At 33.5% G+C, this 15,914-nt stretch overlaps 2 protein-coding genes across 3 annotated transcripts; one reads left to right on the plus strand and one right to left on the minus strand.

Annotated features, from left to right (window-relative positions):
* Positions 1–2,936: 2,936 nt before the first annotated feature.
* Positions 2,937–10,977, minus strand: LOC107940451 (uncharacterized). Its single transcript, XM_016873880.2, has 5 exons — positions 10,312–10,977; positions 10,122–10,134; positions 9,733–10,028; positions 4,297–4,521; positions 2,937–3,667 (listed from the first exon to the last, which is right to left on the minus strand). The coding sequence occupies exons 1-5, from the start codon at positions 10,909–10,911 to the stop codon at positions 3,188–3,190; spliced, it is 1,614 nt and encodes a 537-aa protein (XP_016729369.2). The 5' UTR covers positions 10,912–10,977; the 3' UTR covers positions 2,937–3,187.
* A 228-nt stretch (positions 10,978–11,205) lies between these two features.
* LOC107940434 (uncharacterized) lies at positions 11,206–15,668 on the plus strand. 2 transcript variants are annotated; one of them, XM_016873854.2, is made up of 6 exons: positions 11,206–11,488; positions 11,661–11,987; positions 12,680–12,859; positions 13,081–13,116; positions 13,840–13,869; positions 14,931–15,668. In XM_016873854.2, the coding sequence occupies exons 2-6, from the start codon at positions 11,673–11,675 to the stop codon at positions 15,252–15,254; spliced, it is 885 nt and encodes a 294-aa protein (XP_016729343.2). In that variant the 5' UTR covers positions 11,206–11,488; positions 11,661–11,672; the 3' UTR covers positions 15,255–15,668. The 2 variants fall into 2 exon arrangements, with proteins under 2 accessions (XP_016729343.2, XP_016729344.2); XM_016873855.2 differs by lacking the exon at positions 12,680–12,859.
* The last annotated feature ends 246 nt before the right edge of the window (positions 15,669–15,914 follow it).

The following is a 15,914-nucleotide window of genomic DNA, read 5'->3' on the forward strand; positions in this document are numbered from 1 at the left end:
TGAATAGTTCTAGATATTATTTAAAAAAAAATAGATATGATCAGAACTTATAATGAGATTGTTAAAAAAAAATTTTATTTTTCTTTTATCTGAATGTCTCATGTCATTCTTGAACTTACCTTCTTGCATCTTTCCAGTTGAATTTTAGAATAACATCATAAATACTTTAAATTTATATTTCCTTTAAATTTCAGGATAACATCAAGGAGACACTAAAGAAACATGTATGATTTTTACATACACACATACATACATACATATATATAATGCATTAGACATCAGCTGACCCAAGTATTTGAGAACCACCAACCAAAAACATTTGGTGACATTATTTAGGTTTAAAAAAATTTTATTGTTGCTAATTGAGTTTTAGTTCGATTGGTATCGATATTATTGTTGATGTAAATCTTGTTCTTAAAAACAAACTTGTTTCAACCTCAAAATTCCGAAACCAAATAAAAACATTTTATTTTTGAAAATTCTATGTAAATATTTTGAAATTTAAACCCTCAAAAGTTACCTTACGAAACAAAAATCTCTTCTACTATTAGGATCACTGGACATTTGTTGTATTGTGCTAGAGGTGTCCATGTATAAGGTTGGGCCGCCTAATCCAAAAAAAAATTCAAAACTAAACTTGTTTTCGAGCAAGCTTGGGCCGTCTAAAAAAACCCATTTTACTATTTAAAACTTAATAAAATAATAAAAATATATTTTAGATGATAATTTATATATTTTATTAATAAACATAACCATCTTGCAATATCCATCATCTATGATTATTTATTAGATCCATGAATTTGTTGAATACGCATTGATAATGTATTTACCTTTTAAGTACATCGCATTAAATCTCAATTAATACATGAAAAAGAATTGTATGAACCAGGATTATTATTCATTTCTCGTAGTTTAATGTTACTTAAGTAATTTCGTCTTGAATTTCAAAATTTTCATTTGGATTTGATTTTTTTATGATGAAAATGCTAATGTAGCATTAAACTATTAAGAAAAAAGACATAGATGACATGTCGTCTTTGTTTAATACAATCAGATTTTCCTAAAAAAATCAAATCTAACTGAAAATACTAAAAATCAAGAAAAAAATTTGATTTATCATTCTCTTAGAAAAATATATGGATAATGTGGAATCAAAATTTCATATCATCCTTTCTCGTATAATCATATACATGCCATTCTCATACATTAGCTTTCTTCAGGGCCTATTACTGTTGATCAAGATTTTGATCTTGATAATTGTTTAGATTTTGGAAGCCTCCCAAATATTTATTTTGATACATGTTTCCGACCTCCTGATAATCTCCGGTATGCTTTTACTGATTGTGAAACCCAACTTTATGAAAAAGGGAACAACCACGTGGGGGTAGAACATTTCCCAGGCTTAGCAGAAGAGTTGCAGAAAATTGATTGGGGAAAAACTCCGAGCTCCTTTGGATCTATTGCGACTTGAATCGAAAAGGATCGTGGAAAAGTTACTGAACTTGGCCATAACACTGCTCAAGTTCTGGTTTGTGCTGCAGTAAAAGAGATGGAAGATTTTTCAGTTGAGAAATTGGACATGGAGACGTTGAAAAAGTGGGGGGCGACACTCAACACCAAGGAACCTAGTTTTCAGGTGGGATTTGCTGATGATTTGTTAAGGAAGAATTTGTATGCCTACTTTGCTTACAGAACAATCTTGGACGAGGCTAAAGAAAAGGAGGTTTGAGAAATCAAAGGTGGCTTAGCTCGCATGGCTGAGAATCAAAGGGTGTTTTCAATTGGCAGCAAAACTCATTGAACTTATTTGGTTTGATGGACTTTGGGTTTTTATATTTACTTCCCTCTATTTGAACTACATGGTTTTGGGTGTCTTGCATGGACTTGGTGTTTTGCAATATAATTTATATTTATGGTTTTTGAGACATTGATATATTTCATCCCCGTGTGCTAATCTATGAAATTGTGTTAGTTATTTTACCTAGTTTATTAGACTAAATAGGTAGGTTTTGAAGAGGGTTTGTGGAAAATCGTTCAATTGGACGAATTTTTTATTGACATGTTAAGAAAAGTACATCCAACTTTAGAGATTCCAAAAAGAACACGTCTAGCTAGATACACTTTCCTTGACATATCAGCAAAAAGCGCGTCTAACTCTCTTCAAAAATCAATCTATTTTCCTAAATCTTGAAAAAGAAAGACCTATTTGACTAATTAATAAAATTAGCATATATTACCTATTTAGCCTGTTTATTATGTTAAAATGTTTTATGTTTGTGCACATTTTCATAGGTTAATAATTTATCATATAGATTCCAAGACATTGATATAATTCATGTACTTATTATTATTATTTAATATTAGTTAATATACTAAACAAAATTTATTATTTAAATTCAACCCTTAATTTTTTGCAAAATGGAATTACTGAAACACTTAGTAAAATTAATATGATGCTATAGCCGGTCCAATCCTAAATAAACAAGTATTGCCTCTAGATGGAAGAATATTTTCTTTGAAAAGCAGTTTTGTTCCATTTGCTAGCGCTTGAAGAATGTCCAAAGGATTGGCATATTCAAGCTCAATACGTTGTTGTATTCTTGCATATGTTTCTCTTTCTAACCGTACAATTACTAGTACACCTATTATGATTCCGAATACAAGAGTCAAAATAGGGACCAACATCCATATGATTCCATAGATCTCTTTTAAAGATTTCAATGTGTAAAAGGAATTAATATCTTCTATTTCTGTCAGATAAATTATCATTTCAACGATTCATTTCTCCCATAATGATATCTATGCTACCTAGTATCGTCATAATATCAGTCAATTTCATTCTTTTAACTAATTGAGGGAGAATTTGCAAGTTGATAAAACTGGGCGGATGAATTTTCCATCTCCAAGAAAAACTGCTTTGATCCCCTATCAAAAAAAATTCTTAATTCTCCCTTTGGGGCTTCCATTCTTATTTTTTCAATACTTAATTTTCCAATTTATTAAACATAGCATTAGTTTCAAATACCACAAACATCACACATGTAGAAAAGTAAATATAGAAAACTCAAAGGACAAACACATTACACATTAAAGGCATGCAAGACAAACACATTACACATTAAAGGCAATCTTATGGTAGACTTAACAGCAAGCTAGAACAGCGACACAAACATTTGTTTTTGGGAAGCTAATTTTTTGCGGTCGATTTGGGCAGATTTTGAATAACCAAATAGGCAAGCAAATTCTTCTTCAACAGATTATCAGCAAATCCCACTTGAAAACCATATTTCTTAGCGTAATTAAGCGTAGCGCCCCACTTTTTCAATGTATCCCAGTCCAAATCCTCAACCGGAAAATCTTCCATCTCTTTGATCGCAGCGCAGACTGGAACTTGAGCGGGGATATGAAAAACATCAGTAGCTTTTCCTCGAGCTTTTTCAATTCGGATCGCAATAGTTTGTAGGTAGTCTGGAGTTTTCCCCCAAGCAGTTTTCTTTAAGGCCTGTTCCAAGCCTAGGAAATCTTTGTATTCCACTTTGTTGTTGTCCTCGTCGTGAAGTTGGTTTTCCAAATCACGCAATTTAGATAGTACTTCTTCACCAGTTAGCATAATTGGACGATAATCGGTTGCAGTCACTTTTTCCGACCATCGAGGTGCAAAATAAAACTAAAACAAACAAACATGGAAAACAAGTCATAAATTCAGAGCAATGAAATAAATACAACATGAATTGTGAGAATGTTGTCTACATCATTAGGGGTGTAAATTAGATATTATTGCTCACAAACTACTCGAGTTTGAGTAAAAAAATTTCGAATTTGATTCGGTAATTTTCGAGCCGAGTTTAAACTTGAGCAGCTTGAGTTATCAATATCGAGTTGAATTCGAGATTAGTAATACTTGACTCAAACAACTCGTGAGTCATATTGAGTTTTTTTATATTTTTATATTACAAAATTATGTTATTGCCCTTATTATATTATTAACCTTAAGTTTAATTATTGAGCCAATATCAGGCTCAAATAACTCAATTATATCTCAAGTCGAGTATTAAATTTCAAATTTCGAATTGAGCTTGAGCTTGAGCTTAAAGCTTAACACTATTCAGACTCGCTTGGCTTAGTTATGCCCCTATACATGACTACATAGAACTCAATTGAGAATTGATGTCTTGATATGTATTTGAAATTTCATGTTTGTTTTATCCAAGTCCTCAAAAACCAAGTTGGAGAATTAAATTAGACATTTAGATCATGTAATTAAACTTAGTAAATAGATTCTAATCATTGACGTACCTCTGATTGTTGTTGATCAAGTTCTTCAATCTTCTCTCCGACTAGAAGCAGTCGCCACTTCGCCTCGTCTTCTGCTAATACAGCATCCTTGTACTTGCGGTCAATTTCTTGGATCTCTTGCTTAATCGCTAGAGGATCAGATTGCAGCCATTGCTTTTTGATCGTTTTCTTCCTCCTCATCTCCATGCTTTCCAACTTCCTTTCCCAATATATTAGCTCACCAATCTTTTCACACAAAACAGGTATTAAGAGAGAATCTACAGCATTGTCAATGCAAGGATTTTTGGACCAACTGTTAAGAGGTATTACCATTTCCAAGGATTTTTGGACTAGACAGGGACCATTTCGGAAATAAAAACTTGATTTTGAGGCTAAGTTTATTAAATTAACTGAACACAAACAAATTTTAAGAATAAAACAAACATGAATAGAAACTAGTTCATTCAAGTTCGATTCATCACCGCCCTACTTGCATCCTATGTTGGCACATAATTAAATTAACCTTGCACAAATAAATTATGAAAAGTTAGAAGAGTGAAGAGACTTGAATATGAAAAGTGAAAAAACTTGAATATGAATAGTGAAGAGACTTGAAGATGAAAAGTTAAGAGGCTTGAATATGAAAAGATACACACATGCATGAATAGTCACAACTCCTAGCATTTAGTGATATAGATGAATAGTCACTTACAACTCCTATATAAAGAGTTGTATGTGATGAAGAATATTATTGAGTGAGTGAAATAAAAATTAATCAAAAGGGTGTTTTCTTTCTTCCATAAAAATTATTTCTCTTTTCATTATATTCTTTATTATATTCTTTGTTTTATTTCTCCAAATTTTGATCAATTTTCTACAAATTGGTATCAAAGCCAGGTTCGATCAAAATGAACAATTCTATTCCTCTTTCTTCCGTTCCCCAATTAACCAAAGAAAATTATGGCAAATGGAGTATCCAAATGAAGGCTCTTCTTGGATCTCTAGAAGTTTGGGAGATTGTTGAAAAAGGTTATAATGAAGTTGAGGCTGAAGAGGAGGAAGGATTAACACAAGTTCAAAAAAAGAGTCTAAGAAAATCAAGGAAGAAAAATCAGCAAGCCTTATTTTGGATATATCAAGGAGTTCAATCATATGAAGCGGCTTGGGAAAAAATAGCTTGTGCCACCACGGCAAAACAAGCATGGGAATTTTTACAAAATTCATTCAAAGGAGATGAAAATGTGAAAAGAGTTCGGTTGCAAACTCTTCGAAGAGAGTTTGAAAGATTGCAAAAAACAGAGTCAGAATCAGTTTCTGATTACTGTTCACGGGTTTTGTCCATAGTCAATCAATTAAAAAGAAATGGTGAAACTATGGATGATATTCGTGGTGTTGAGAAAATCCTCCGTTCTTTAGATTCCAGATTTGACTACATTGTGGTTGCCATTGAAGAATCAAATGACTTGAGTACCATGACTATTGATGAACTCACAGGTTCGTTGCAAGCCCATGAAGAAAAATTAAACAAGAAGAAAAAGGAAGTAGATCTAGATCAAGCACTCCAGTCAAAGTTGTCTCTAAATGAGAAGAAGGGAGATTTTAAAAATCAAAGAGGGAGAAATCGTGGTCGTGGAAGAGGAAGAAATTTTAGAGGAAGAGGCTCAAATGCTCGTGAAAGAGGTGAAGATGCAAGCACGGAGAATGGATGGAAAGAAGCCAACCAAAGTCAAAATTTTAGAGGATCACAAAGAGGACATGGACGTGGAAATCAAAGAGGAAGAGATCGTGGCTATTTTGAATGTTATAATTGTTGCAAACCTGGTCATTTGGCAAGTGAATGCTGGTACAAAAAAGAAGAGAAAAATGAAACTAATATAGTACAAAAGCAAAAGCAAGAAACTTTGTTGCTCGTATCTCATGGTGGAGAGATTGATGATGTCTGGTACATAGACAGTGGTGCTAGCAAGCATATGACAGGTAACAAAAATTTATTTTCAAAGTTCTTTGAATCTGATTGTGGAGAAGTAAAAGTAGGAGATGGCAAAGCTTACAAAGTTAGCGGTGTTGGTGAGTTGGAGTTCAAAACAAAGCAAGGAAGGGTAGAGAAAATGTCTGAAGTTTATTTTGTTCCTGGTCTTAAAAATAATCTGCTTAGCGTTGGGCATCTTTTGAAGAAGGGGTATGATATTCATTTCCGTGACATGGTTTGCTATTTATCAAAGAAAAATCAGGTTGTTGCTAGAGTTAGAGTGGCATCAAATAATCTTTTCTCTCTTACCCTTCAAAGTCAGAATATGTCTTGTTTTATTGGTGCTCATAAAGGAATTTCAAAGTTATGGCATGATAGATATGGACATTTAAACTATGGAAATTTGAAGATGCTTTCAAGGAAGATGATGGTTAGAGGTTTACCAAAAATCGATCGGCTTGATGATGTTTGTGAAGCATGTCAACTTGGAAAGCAACACAAAATTGCTTTTCCTCCTCAATCCTCGTGGAAAGCAAGAAGACCATTGCAACTTATTCACTCAGATCTTTGTGGTCCAATGACAGTTTCATCTTTGGGAGGTAATCGTTACTTTATCTCTTTCATTGATGATTACTCAAGAAAGATATGGGTGTATTGTGTCCAAGAAAAATCAGAGGCTTTTCAGAGATTCCAAGATTTCAAGGCAAAAGTGGAGAACTTTACTGGGCTAAAAATTAACACCTTGCGTACAGATCGTGGAGGTGAATATTTTTCAAAAAAATTTGAGAAATATTGTCGAGATAGTGGCATCCGGCATGAAATGACAGTTCGCCATACACCTCAGCAAAATGGTGTGTGTGAAAGAAAGAACAGAACAATTATGGAAATGGCTAGATGTCTTCTTAAGAAGAAGAGGTTATCAAGAAGATTTTGGGCTGAAGCTGTTTCTTGTGCAGTTTATCTTATAAATAGATCACCGACAAGAAGCTTGGAGAATTGCACACCACATGAGGCGTGGTATGGTATAAAGCCTAGTGTTAGTCATCTTAGAGTATTTGGGAGTGTTGCCTACTCTCATATTCCAGATGCAATGAGAAGCAAGTTGGATGACAAGTCAGAGAAATGCATTTTCATTGGCTATAGTGAAAGAAGTAAGGCATACAAGTTGTACAATCCGGTGAAAAAGAAGATTGTGATAAGCCGAGATGTTCGGTTTGATGAAAATTCCATGTTTGAAGATATGGAAGTTGAAAAGGAAAATTTGCCAATTTTCCTTTTGAACTTGAAGAAGAAGAAGAGGCAGTAATTGAGAATGCTGAAGATGATGCTCAAGTAGGAAATCCTCCTGCTTCCGCAAGTTATTCATCAAATTCTTCTTCATCTAGCCCGATCCGAAAAACGAGAAGCATCAAAGAGTTATATGATGTAACGGATGAAGTTGTGCAAAATGATGTTGTATTCTTTGCCTTCTTTGCAGGAGAAGATCCAATTTCTTTTGATGATGCATATCAAGAAGAAATATGGAGGAAAGCCATGAAAGAAGAGATTTGCTCAATTGAAAACAATGATACATGGGAACTCACAGATTTACCGCCGCACAAGAATTCAATTGGAGTCAAATGGGTGTACAAGACAAAGATGAATCCGAATGGCTCTATCAACAAGTACAAGGCAAGACTGGTTGCAAAAGGATACAAGCAAAAGGAAGGAGAAGATTTTACAGAGGTATTTGCTCCAGTTTCAAGACTTGAGACAGTTCGGTTACTTATTTCTCTTGCTGCCCAAAAAAATTGGAAAATGTTCCAAATGGACGTAAAATCTGCGTTTTTGAATGGTGTTCTCAAAGAAGAAGTCTATGTTGATCAACCACCAGGGTTTGTCAAAAAAGGAGAAGAAGAAAAAGTTTACAAGTTGAAGAAAGCTTTGTACGGGTTGAAGCAATCACCCAGAGCATGGTACAGCCGCATCGATTCTTATTTTCAGAAGTGTGGATTCAAGAAATCTCCATATGAGCATACTCTCTACATCAAAGGCAATTATCAAGGAAGATTCATGGTTGTAAGTCTCTACGTTGATGATCTTATTTTCACAGGAAATGATGTGAAGATGTTGAAAGAATTTCAGCACTCAATGATGGCAGAATTTAAGATGACAGATTTGGGAGAACTTCATCATTTTCTTGGCATTGAAGTTCATCAATCCGAGAAAGGAATTTTTATTTCACAAGAGAGCTACGCAAAGGAAGTTCTAAAAAAATTCATGATGGAAAATGCGAATCCAGTCTCTATTCCATGCATTACAGGTCTGAAGTTATCTAAAGAGGGTGAAGGAAAGCTTGTCAATTCCACCATATTCAGAAGTTTGGTTGGGAAGTTGATGTATCTGACTTCGACAAGGCCTGATATCGTGTATGCTGTTAGCTTGGTAAGTAGATTCATGGAGAAACCTTACTCCAATCACTGGGAGGCTGCCAAGAGAATATTGAGATATGTGAAGGGAACCATTGATTATGGAATTTTCTATAAAGCTAATACATTAGTTGATCTCATTGGTTATACGGATAGTGATTTAGCAGGAAGCATTGATGATAGCAGAAGCACTTCTGGTTATGTTTTCACCTTGGTAGTGGTGCAGTTTCATGGAGTTCAAAGAAACAATCAATTGTGGCGCTTTCGACTACAGAAGCTGAATATATCGCTACATCTTATGCAGGATGTCAATTGATTTGGTTACGTGGAATTTTGGAAAGTCTTAAGCAGAAGCAAAGCAAGTCAACAATTTTGTTTTGTGACAATAGTTCTACTATTTCGGTCACAAAAGATCCAGTTCTTCATAGAAGGACAAAACACATTCGCATTCGATATCACTTCTTGAGGGAACTAGTGAATAATGGTGATGTTCAAGTTGAATATTGCAAGACGGAAGATCAGATGGCTGATATCTTTACAAAGCCTCTAAGTGGACAAGTCTTCAAGAAAAATGTTGAAAGGTTGGGAGTTCAAAGCAAGTTTAATTTAAGGGAGGCATTGTTGGCACATAATTAAATTAACCTTGCACAAATAAATTATGAAAAGTTAGAAGAGTGAAGAGACTTGAATATGAAAACTGAAAAAACTTGAATATGAATAGTGAAGAGACTTGAAGATGAAAAGTTAAGAGGCTTGAATATGAAAAGATACACACATGCATGAATAGTCACAACTCCTAGCATTTAGTGATATAAATGAATAGTCACTTACAACTCCTATATAAAGAGTTGTATGTGATGAGGAATATTATTGAGTGAGTGAAATAAAAATTAATCAAAAGGGTGTTTTCTTTCTTCCATAAAAATTATTTCTCTTTTCATTATATTCTTTGTTTTATTTCTCCAAATTTTGATCAATTTTCTACATCCTAATCCTTTTACTGGGATTATTTTAGGTTTATAATAATTAAAAAAAATTACCAATTGAATATGAATTAGTAAGTTCGATTAAGAGACTTACCTTATTTGTCTTTCTTTTGGTTCGATCTATTTCTTGCGCAGATCCCCCCTTGATAAAAAAATTTAAAGCGCATTCTTTTCTTTTTGATTTTCGTTGTGGCTGGGAAGTTAATGATTCTTCCGGGTACGGGAGCTGCCACTGTTTCTTTGTTCTTTTTCTTTCTTGTCTCAATAAGTCATCGGAAACAAATTTCCGATTGCTTTTCTTGCTTTCATTCGACATAAAGCTCAACCAGTTCCGTTTACGACAAAGACGCCCGAATTCTGCTGTGTCATAATGCATCTTCTCGAACGGAGCTGAGAAATTTAACTCAGATTTCCCAATTCAGAACAACAGAAAAATTATAAAGAGGGATATGATAATGAATTAGTAGATTTAGGAGTACTTACAGGTTTCAACTCTCTATAGCGGTGAGAAGAAGACACAGTAAAGTCCGCCGCCGCCGAAGAGTAAAGCAGGAGAAACAGAGGAATTCGTTGGTCAGAGAAAGTACATCTTTATTTCGAGATTTTGAATAGAATTTAATTATCTTAATTTGACAACATTTTGAGATTGAAAGTAAACTGATTTGAGACGTACCTTTTTCACCATATCTCTCCAAAGCGAACAAGCTGCTTGCGAAAGTGGGCTAATCGAATCAACGGGCATGTTTTCTAAATCTTTCTGCACTTTAAGCCGTCCTTGAAAAGAAGAGTCCTTCACGGATTGCTCTTCATCTTTATGCACAAAAAAGTGCCCTTGTTGCCTCGTTCCAGCCATGAAAATGATTTCGAAGTGCCATTGTTGCCTCGTTCCAGCCATGAAAAGGATTTTTAACTCACTTTCAAGAGAAGTTAACCTCTTATTAACGGCCTGAATTTGAGCGCACATTTTGGCCAAAAAAAGACTGAATAGGCAACCGATTAATAACTCCTCGAGCAAGAAAGCCATAGATAACTCCTCGAGCAAGAAACTGGCATCGCAAAGTGCATCTTTCAGCTTTTTAAGCCAAGCTGTGAAATTGCTGGTCCCAGATCGCTCTCCGGCGTCAAGAAGCTTAGCTTTGATTGCAGAGACGATGCTTCTAAGGTCGTCGACGTAATCTCTGAGATTCAACCACGGTTCAGTTTCAGGGAAAGTAAGGGAGCTGGATTTGCCTATGATCGAATCGGCCAAGTTGAAGACAGATGCTTCCGCCATTGATGGTTCAAACTAAAATCAAGGAAAGTGAAATAGTGAGTCGAAGGAGATGAAAATTCAGGTTTGTAGAGACCACCAAACAATATAATATGATAAAAATAATGTTGATTGATGAGAAATGGTCCCACCATGGACTTTTATATTTTCTCGCGCGCATATTACAATGGCTTCTCGCGATGGGTGCAAGCATATTCAACTCCAACATAACTTTCTCGCGATGGGCTCGAGCATATTCAACTTTAATGATATTAATTGTTTTATCCATTACTGTCGAAATGAACTAAAATAGTCGTCCTCAACAATATGGTGACTTCTAAATAAATTATTATCTCCACTAAATACTGACCTTTTTAACCTACTGCGCACGCGTTTTCTTTGAAGCATATGGCGCCATGTTTGCCTCCTAACTTTCCAGTAGTATTCTCGCTTCAATTTTACATACAGGAAGTTATCTCGAGCTTTCTGTGATGGAAGTTGACATTATTTTTAATTCCATTTCATTAAAGATCTGTTTCGTTTCTTCCGTTTTACTCTTCCACACCCCAACCTGCTCCCTTTTTTCTTTACTGCAGTAGAAGTAAGTACAGATCACATCTTGCTTTGATTTTGCATAATTTCTTTACTTTGATTCATCATCGTTTCATATGGTTTTGTTTTGCTGATTTAAAAGAAGATTTTGATGCTGTTGACCTGCAACTTGTTTGTGTTTTTTCTGTTCTTTTCATTTCAATGATTTGATTTAATCTCAGATCTGTGTCAAGATGAGCATCTCTAACATATCATTCCCCGAAGATAAGTATAGAGAGATTCCAGACTTGTCACAGCATGAGAGGGTGACACCCGCAACCGATCCGAACTTTCAAGAGAGAGGTATCTCAGATGAAAACTCGCTGAGTGCAGGCATGAAAAGATGCTTACCGGGAGCTGAAGAACAAGTCACAAAGAAACAGCACCTATCCCAACATCAACCACGGTCCAAAAGTAAAAAATTAAGCTTGGAAGACCTTATAAAAGGCAAAACCGTGCAGGAAATAGTGAAAATATTGACTGATCGGGTTAACAGGTTGATTAAGAAAGTAAGGTCTGCTAATTGAATTTAATTCACGTTATTGTTATTTATTTTTTATATATATGTTGAAGGTAAAAAAAAATTGCCACTAGCAATGACTAGGACAAAGTGGACTTTGCATTTTAGATAAAATTGATCATGAGTTGGGTAAAAATATAGGCTTGAAAATAGATTTAGATAAAAAATAAAGCCCATTTTTTAAATAGGTCGAGCCTCGAACAAGACTTTTTTGGCCTGGGCTTAGTCCAGCCCGAATTTGACTTGAAATTTTTTTTTCTGTTGCTATTTTGCTGTGATTTTGCTGTTATATTACTATTATTTTGTTGTTATTATTGTGATATTGTATAACTCTTATTTTATTGTTAATTTTACTATTATTTGAGGCATTTACTTATTAAATTACAATTATCTTAGTGCGTGTAAAAACATTTTTTAAATATATTTTCAATTTATCGGGAAACATTATTGTTTAAAAAGCTAGTTGTTTATCCAATTTTTTTGTTTGAAATTATTTTTTGGATTGAAAAATACTTTTCTAACTTCAATAGTAAACAAAATTTAATTAAGATTTGTGAACTGTTTTTACTTTCAAAGTTGACAATATATTGTAGGAGATGATCCAAAAATCCTTGTAATGACAATGTAAATATATTTCTTTCTTTTAACACCTATTTTGTGTGTATATTTTGGGGAAGGAAGGACATGGAGACAGACATGGAATCAGTGCTTGGCCAGCAATGGCCAGTGCGACAGGATCTCCTGGGCATTAAGGAAAAGTTTGGAGCAATAGCTAAAGCCAAATTATCTATAAAAGAGGCAAAGAAAAGATTGCTAGTAGCAGGACGCGAGTTTGAAACGTTAGAAAATCAACGTAAAAAAGTATCTTTAATTTTTACAAATTTAATTACTCAATTTAAGAGTGGGTCTGGATAGAAGGTGCGTTTACCCATGATTAATGTAAAAATAATGGTGACGGTGAAATTAGATACTGTAGCAAAACTGTAGCATGAGACAAAAAGTAAATTAAACACACCGCACCATCCATCCAAATTCACCTTTAGTCTCCAATCTAACTTTAACTTTTTAATTTGGTTTTTCAGCCCTCAACAACAGCTGAGAACTCTGATCCTCACATGGTATGCGTAATCTTTTGTTTAATTTAATGATGATGTGTAATGTTATGATTTATTGATGATGTATGAAATTTATATATCGACGGTACAGTAAGTATTATTCCTTATAAGAATTCTCTTTTCTTATACACTAGAATTATTTTTAGACGTTGCAAAAGTCAAATTTTTAATTATGTTACTTGAATACGAATATAGATATCAAATACAAAATTTTATGTCCAGCATATACTTGTTCATTTTTTCTAATTTTTTAATGCATTTAGAAGAATTTGGAAGGCCATATTTGATACCTAAATTTGCATATGTATTGCTACATTATAATCATAATTTCCTTTTCACTATAGTTGTTTTCTTAGACTTAGAAATAAGACATTGGATATGGGTTCATGTATATTTATCTTTTTTAAGTTTTCTTTTTTTTTGTTGATTGAATTTTAGTTCGATTAGTATGGATATTGTTGTCAATGTAAGAGAATGTGAGTTCTAGTGTGTTAAAGTGCATTATCCCCCTATTTATGGATTAGGAGTCGCTATGGGTAGTTCTAGATATTATTTTAAAAAAAATAAATATGATCAGAACTTATAACGATATTGTTAAAAAAAACTTTTATTTTTCTTTTACCTTAATGTCTCATGTCATTCTTAAATTGCCTTCCTGTATCTTTCCAGTTAAATTTCAGAATAACATCATAAATACTTTAAATTTATATTTCTTTTAAATTTCAGGATAACATCAAGGAGACAATAAAGAAAAAGGTATGATTTACATGCATACATACATACATACATACATATATATATGTATAATGCATTAGGCATCAGCTGACTCAAGTAGCATTTGAGAACCACCAACCAAAAATATTTGGTAATATAATTTAGGTTTCAAAAAATTTTATTGTTGCTAATTGAGTTTTACTTCGATTGGTATCGATATTATTATTGATGTAAATCTTGTTCTTAAAAACAAACTTGTTTCAACCTCCAAATCCCGAAACCAAATAGAAACTTTTTATTTTTGAAAATATTATGTAAATATTTTGAAATTTAAACCCTCAAAAGTTAGCTTATGAAACAAAATCTTTTCTACTATTAGGATCACAAGACATTTGTGGTATTTATGCTAGAGGTGCCCATGTATCAGCTTGGGCCACCTAATCCCAAAAAAATTTCAAACCTAAACTTGTTTTCGAGTAAGCTTGGGCCGTCTAAAAAGACCCATTTTACTATTTAAAAATTAATAAAATAATAAAAATATATTTTAGATGATATAATATATATTTTATTAATGAACATAATCATCTTGCAATATCCATCATCTATGATTATTTATTAGATCCATGAATTTGTTGAATACTCATTGATAATGTATTTACCTTTTAAGTACATCGCATTAAATCTCAATTAATACATGAAAAAGAATTGTATGAAGCAGGATTATTATTCATTTCTCGTAGTTTAATGTTACTTAAGTAATTTCATCTTGAATTTTAAAATTTTTATTTGAATTTGATTTTTTCAAGATGAAAATGCTAATGTAGCACTAAACTATTGAAATTTGAAAAAAAGGATATAGATGACATGTCGTCTTTGTTTCATACAATCAGATTTTCCTAAAAAAAAATTAAATCTAACTGAAAATACTAAAAATCAGGAAAAAAATTGATTTATCATTCTCTTAGAAAAATATATGGATAACATAGAATCACAATTTTATACCATGCTTTCTCGTATAATCATATACATGCCACCATCCTTTCTCGTATAATCATATACATGCCATTCTCATACTTTATCGTTTTCTATGTATATTGTTTCAGGTTTCTCCTACTACTGTTGATCAAGATTTTGATCTTGATAATTTAGATTTTGGAAGCTTCTCAAATACTGATTTTGATACAATTTTCCGACCTCCTAATAATCTCCGGTCTGCTTTTACTGATTGTGAAACCCAACTTTATGAAAAAGACAACAACCACGTGGGGGTAGAACATTTCCCAGGCTTAGCAGAAGAGTTGCAGAAAACTGATTGGGAAAAACTCCGAGCTCCTTTGAATCTATTGCTACTAGAATCGAAAAGGATCGTGGAAAAGTTACTGAACTTGGCCATAACACTGCTCAAGTTCTGGTTTGTGCTGCAGTAAAAGAGATGGAAGCTTTTTCAGTTGAGAAATTGGACATGGAAACGTTGAAAAAGTGGGGGGCGACACTCAACAACGCCAAGGAACTTGGTTTTCAGGTGGGATTTGCTGATGATTTGTTAAGGAAGAATTTGTATGTCTACTTTGCTTACAGAACAATCTTGGACGAGGCTAAAGAAAATGAGGTTTGAGAAATCAAAGGTGGCTTAGCTCGCATGGCTGAGAATCAAAGGGTGTTTTCCATTTGCAGCAAAATTCACTGAACTTATTTGGTTTGATGGACTTTGGGTTTCTATATTTACTTCCCTCTATTTGAACTATATGGTTTTGGGTGTCTTGCATGGACTTGGTGTTTTGCAATATAATTTATACTATATGGTTTTTGAGACATTGATATATTTCATCACCATGTGCTAATCTATGAAATTGTGTTAGTTATTTTACCTAGTTTATTAGACTAAATAGGTAGGTTTTGAAGAGGGTGTGCGGAAACGAGTTCAGCTGGACGAATTTTTTATTGACATGTCAAGAAAAGTACGTCTAACTTTAGAAATTTCAAAAAGAACACATCTAGCTAGATACACTTTTCTTGACATATTAGCAAAAGGAGCGTCCAACTCTCTTCAAAATCAATCTATTTTCCTAAATCTTGAAAAATAACAA

The sequence above is a fragment of the Gossypium hirsutum genome, chromosome D11 (genome assembly GCF_007990345.1).
Source record: "Gossypium hirsutum isolate 1008001.06 chromosome D11, Gossypium_hirsutum_v2.1, whole genome shotgun sequence".
Lineage (NCBI taxonomy): Eukaryota > Viridiplantae > Streptophyta > Magnoliopsida > Malvales > Malvaceae > Gossypium > Gossypium hirsutum.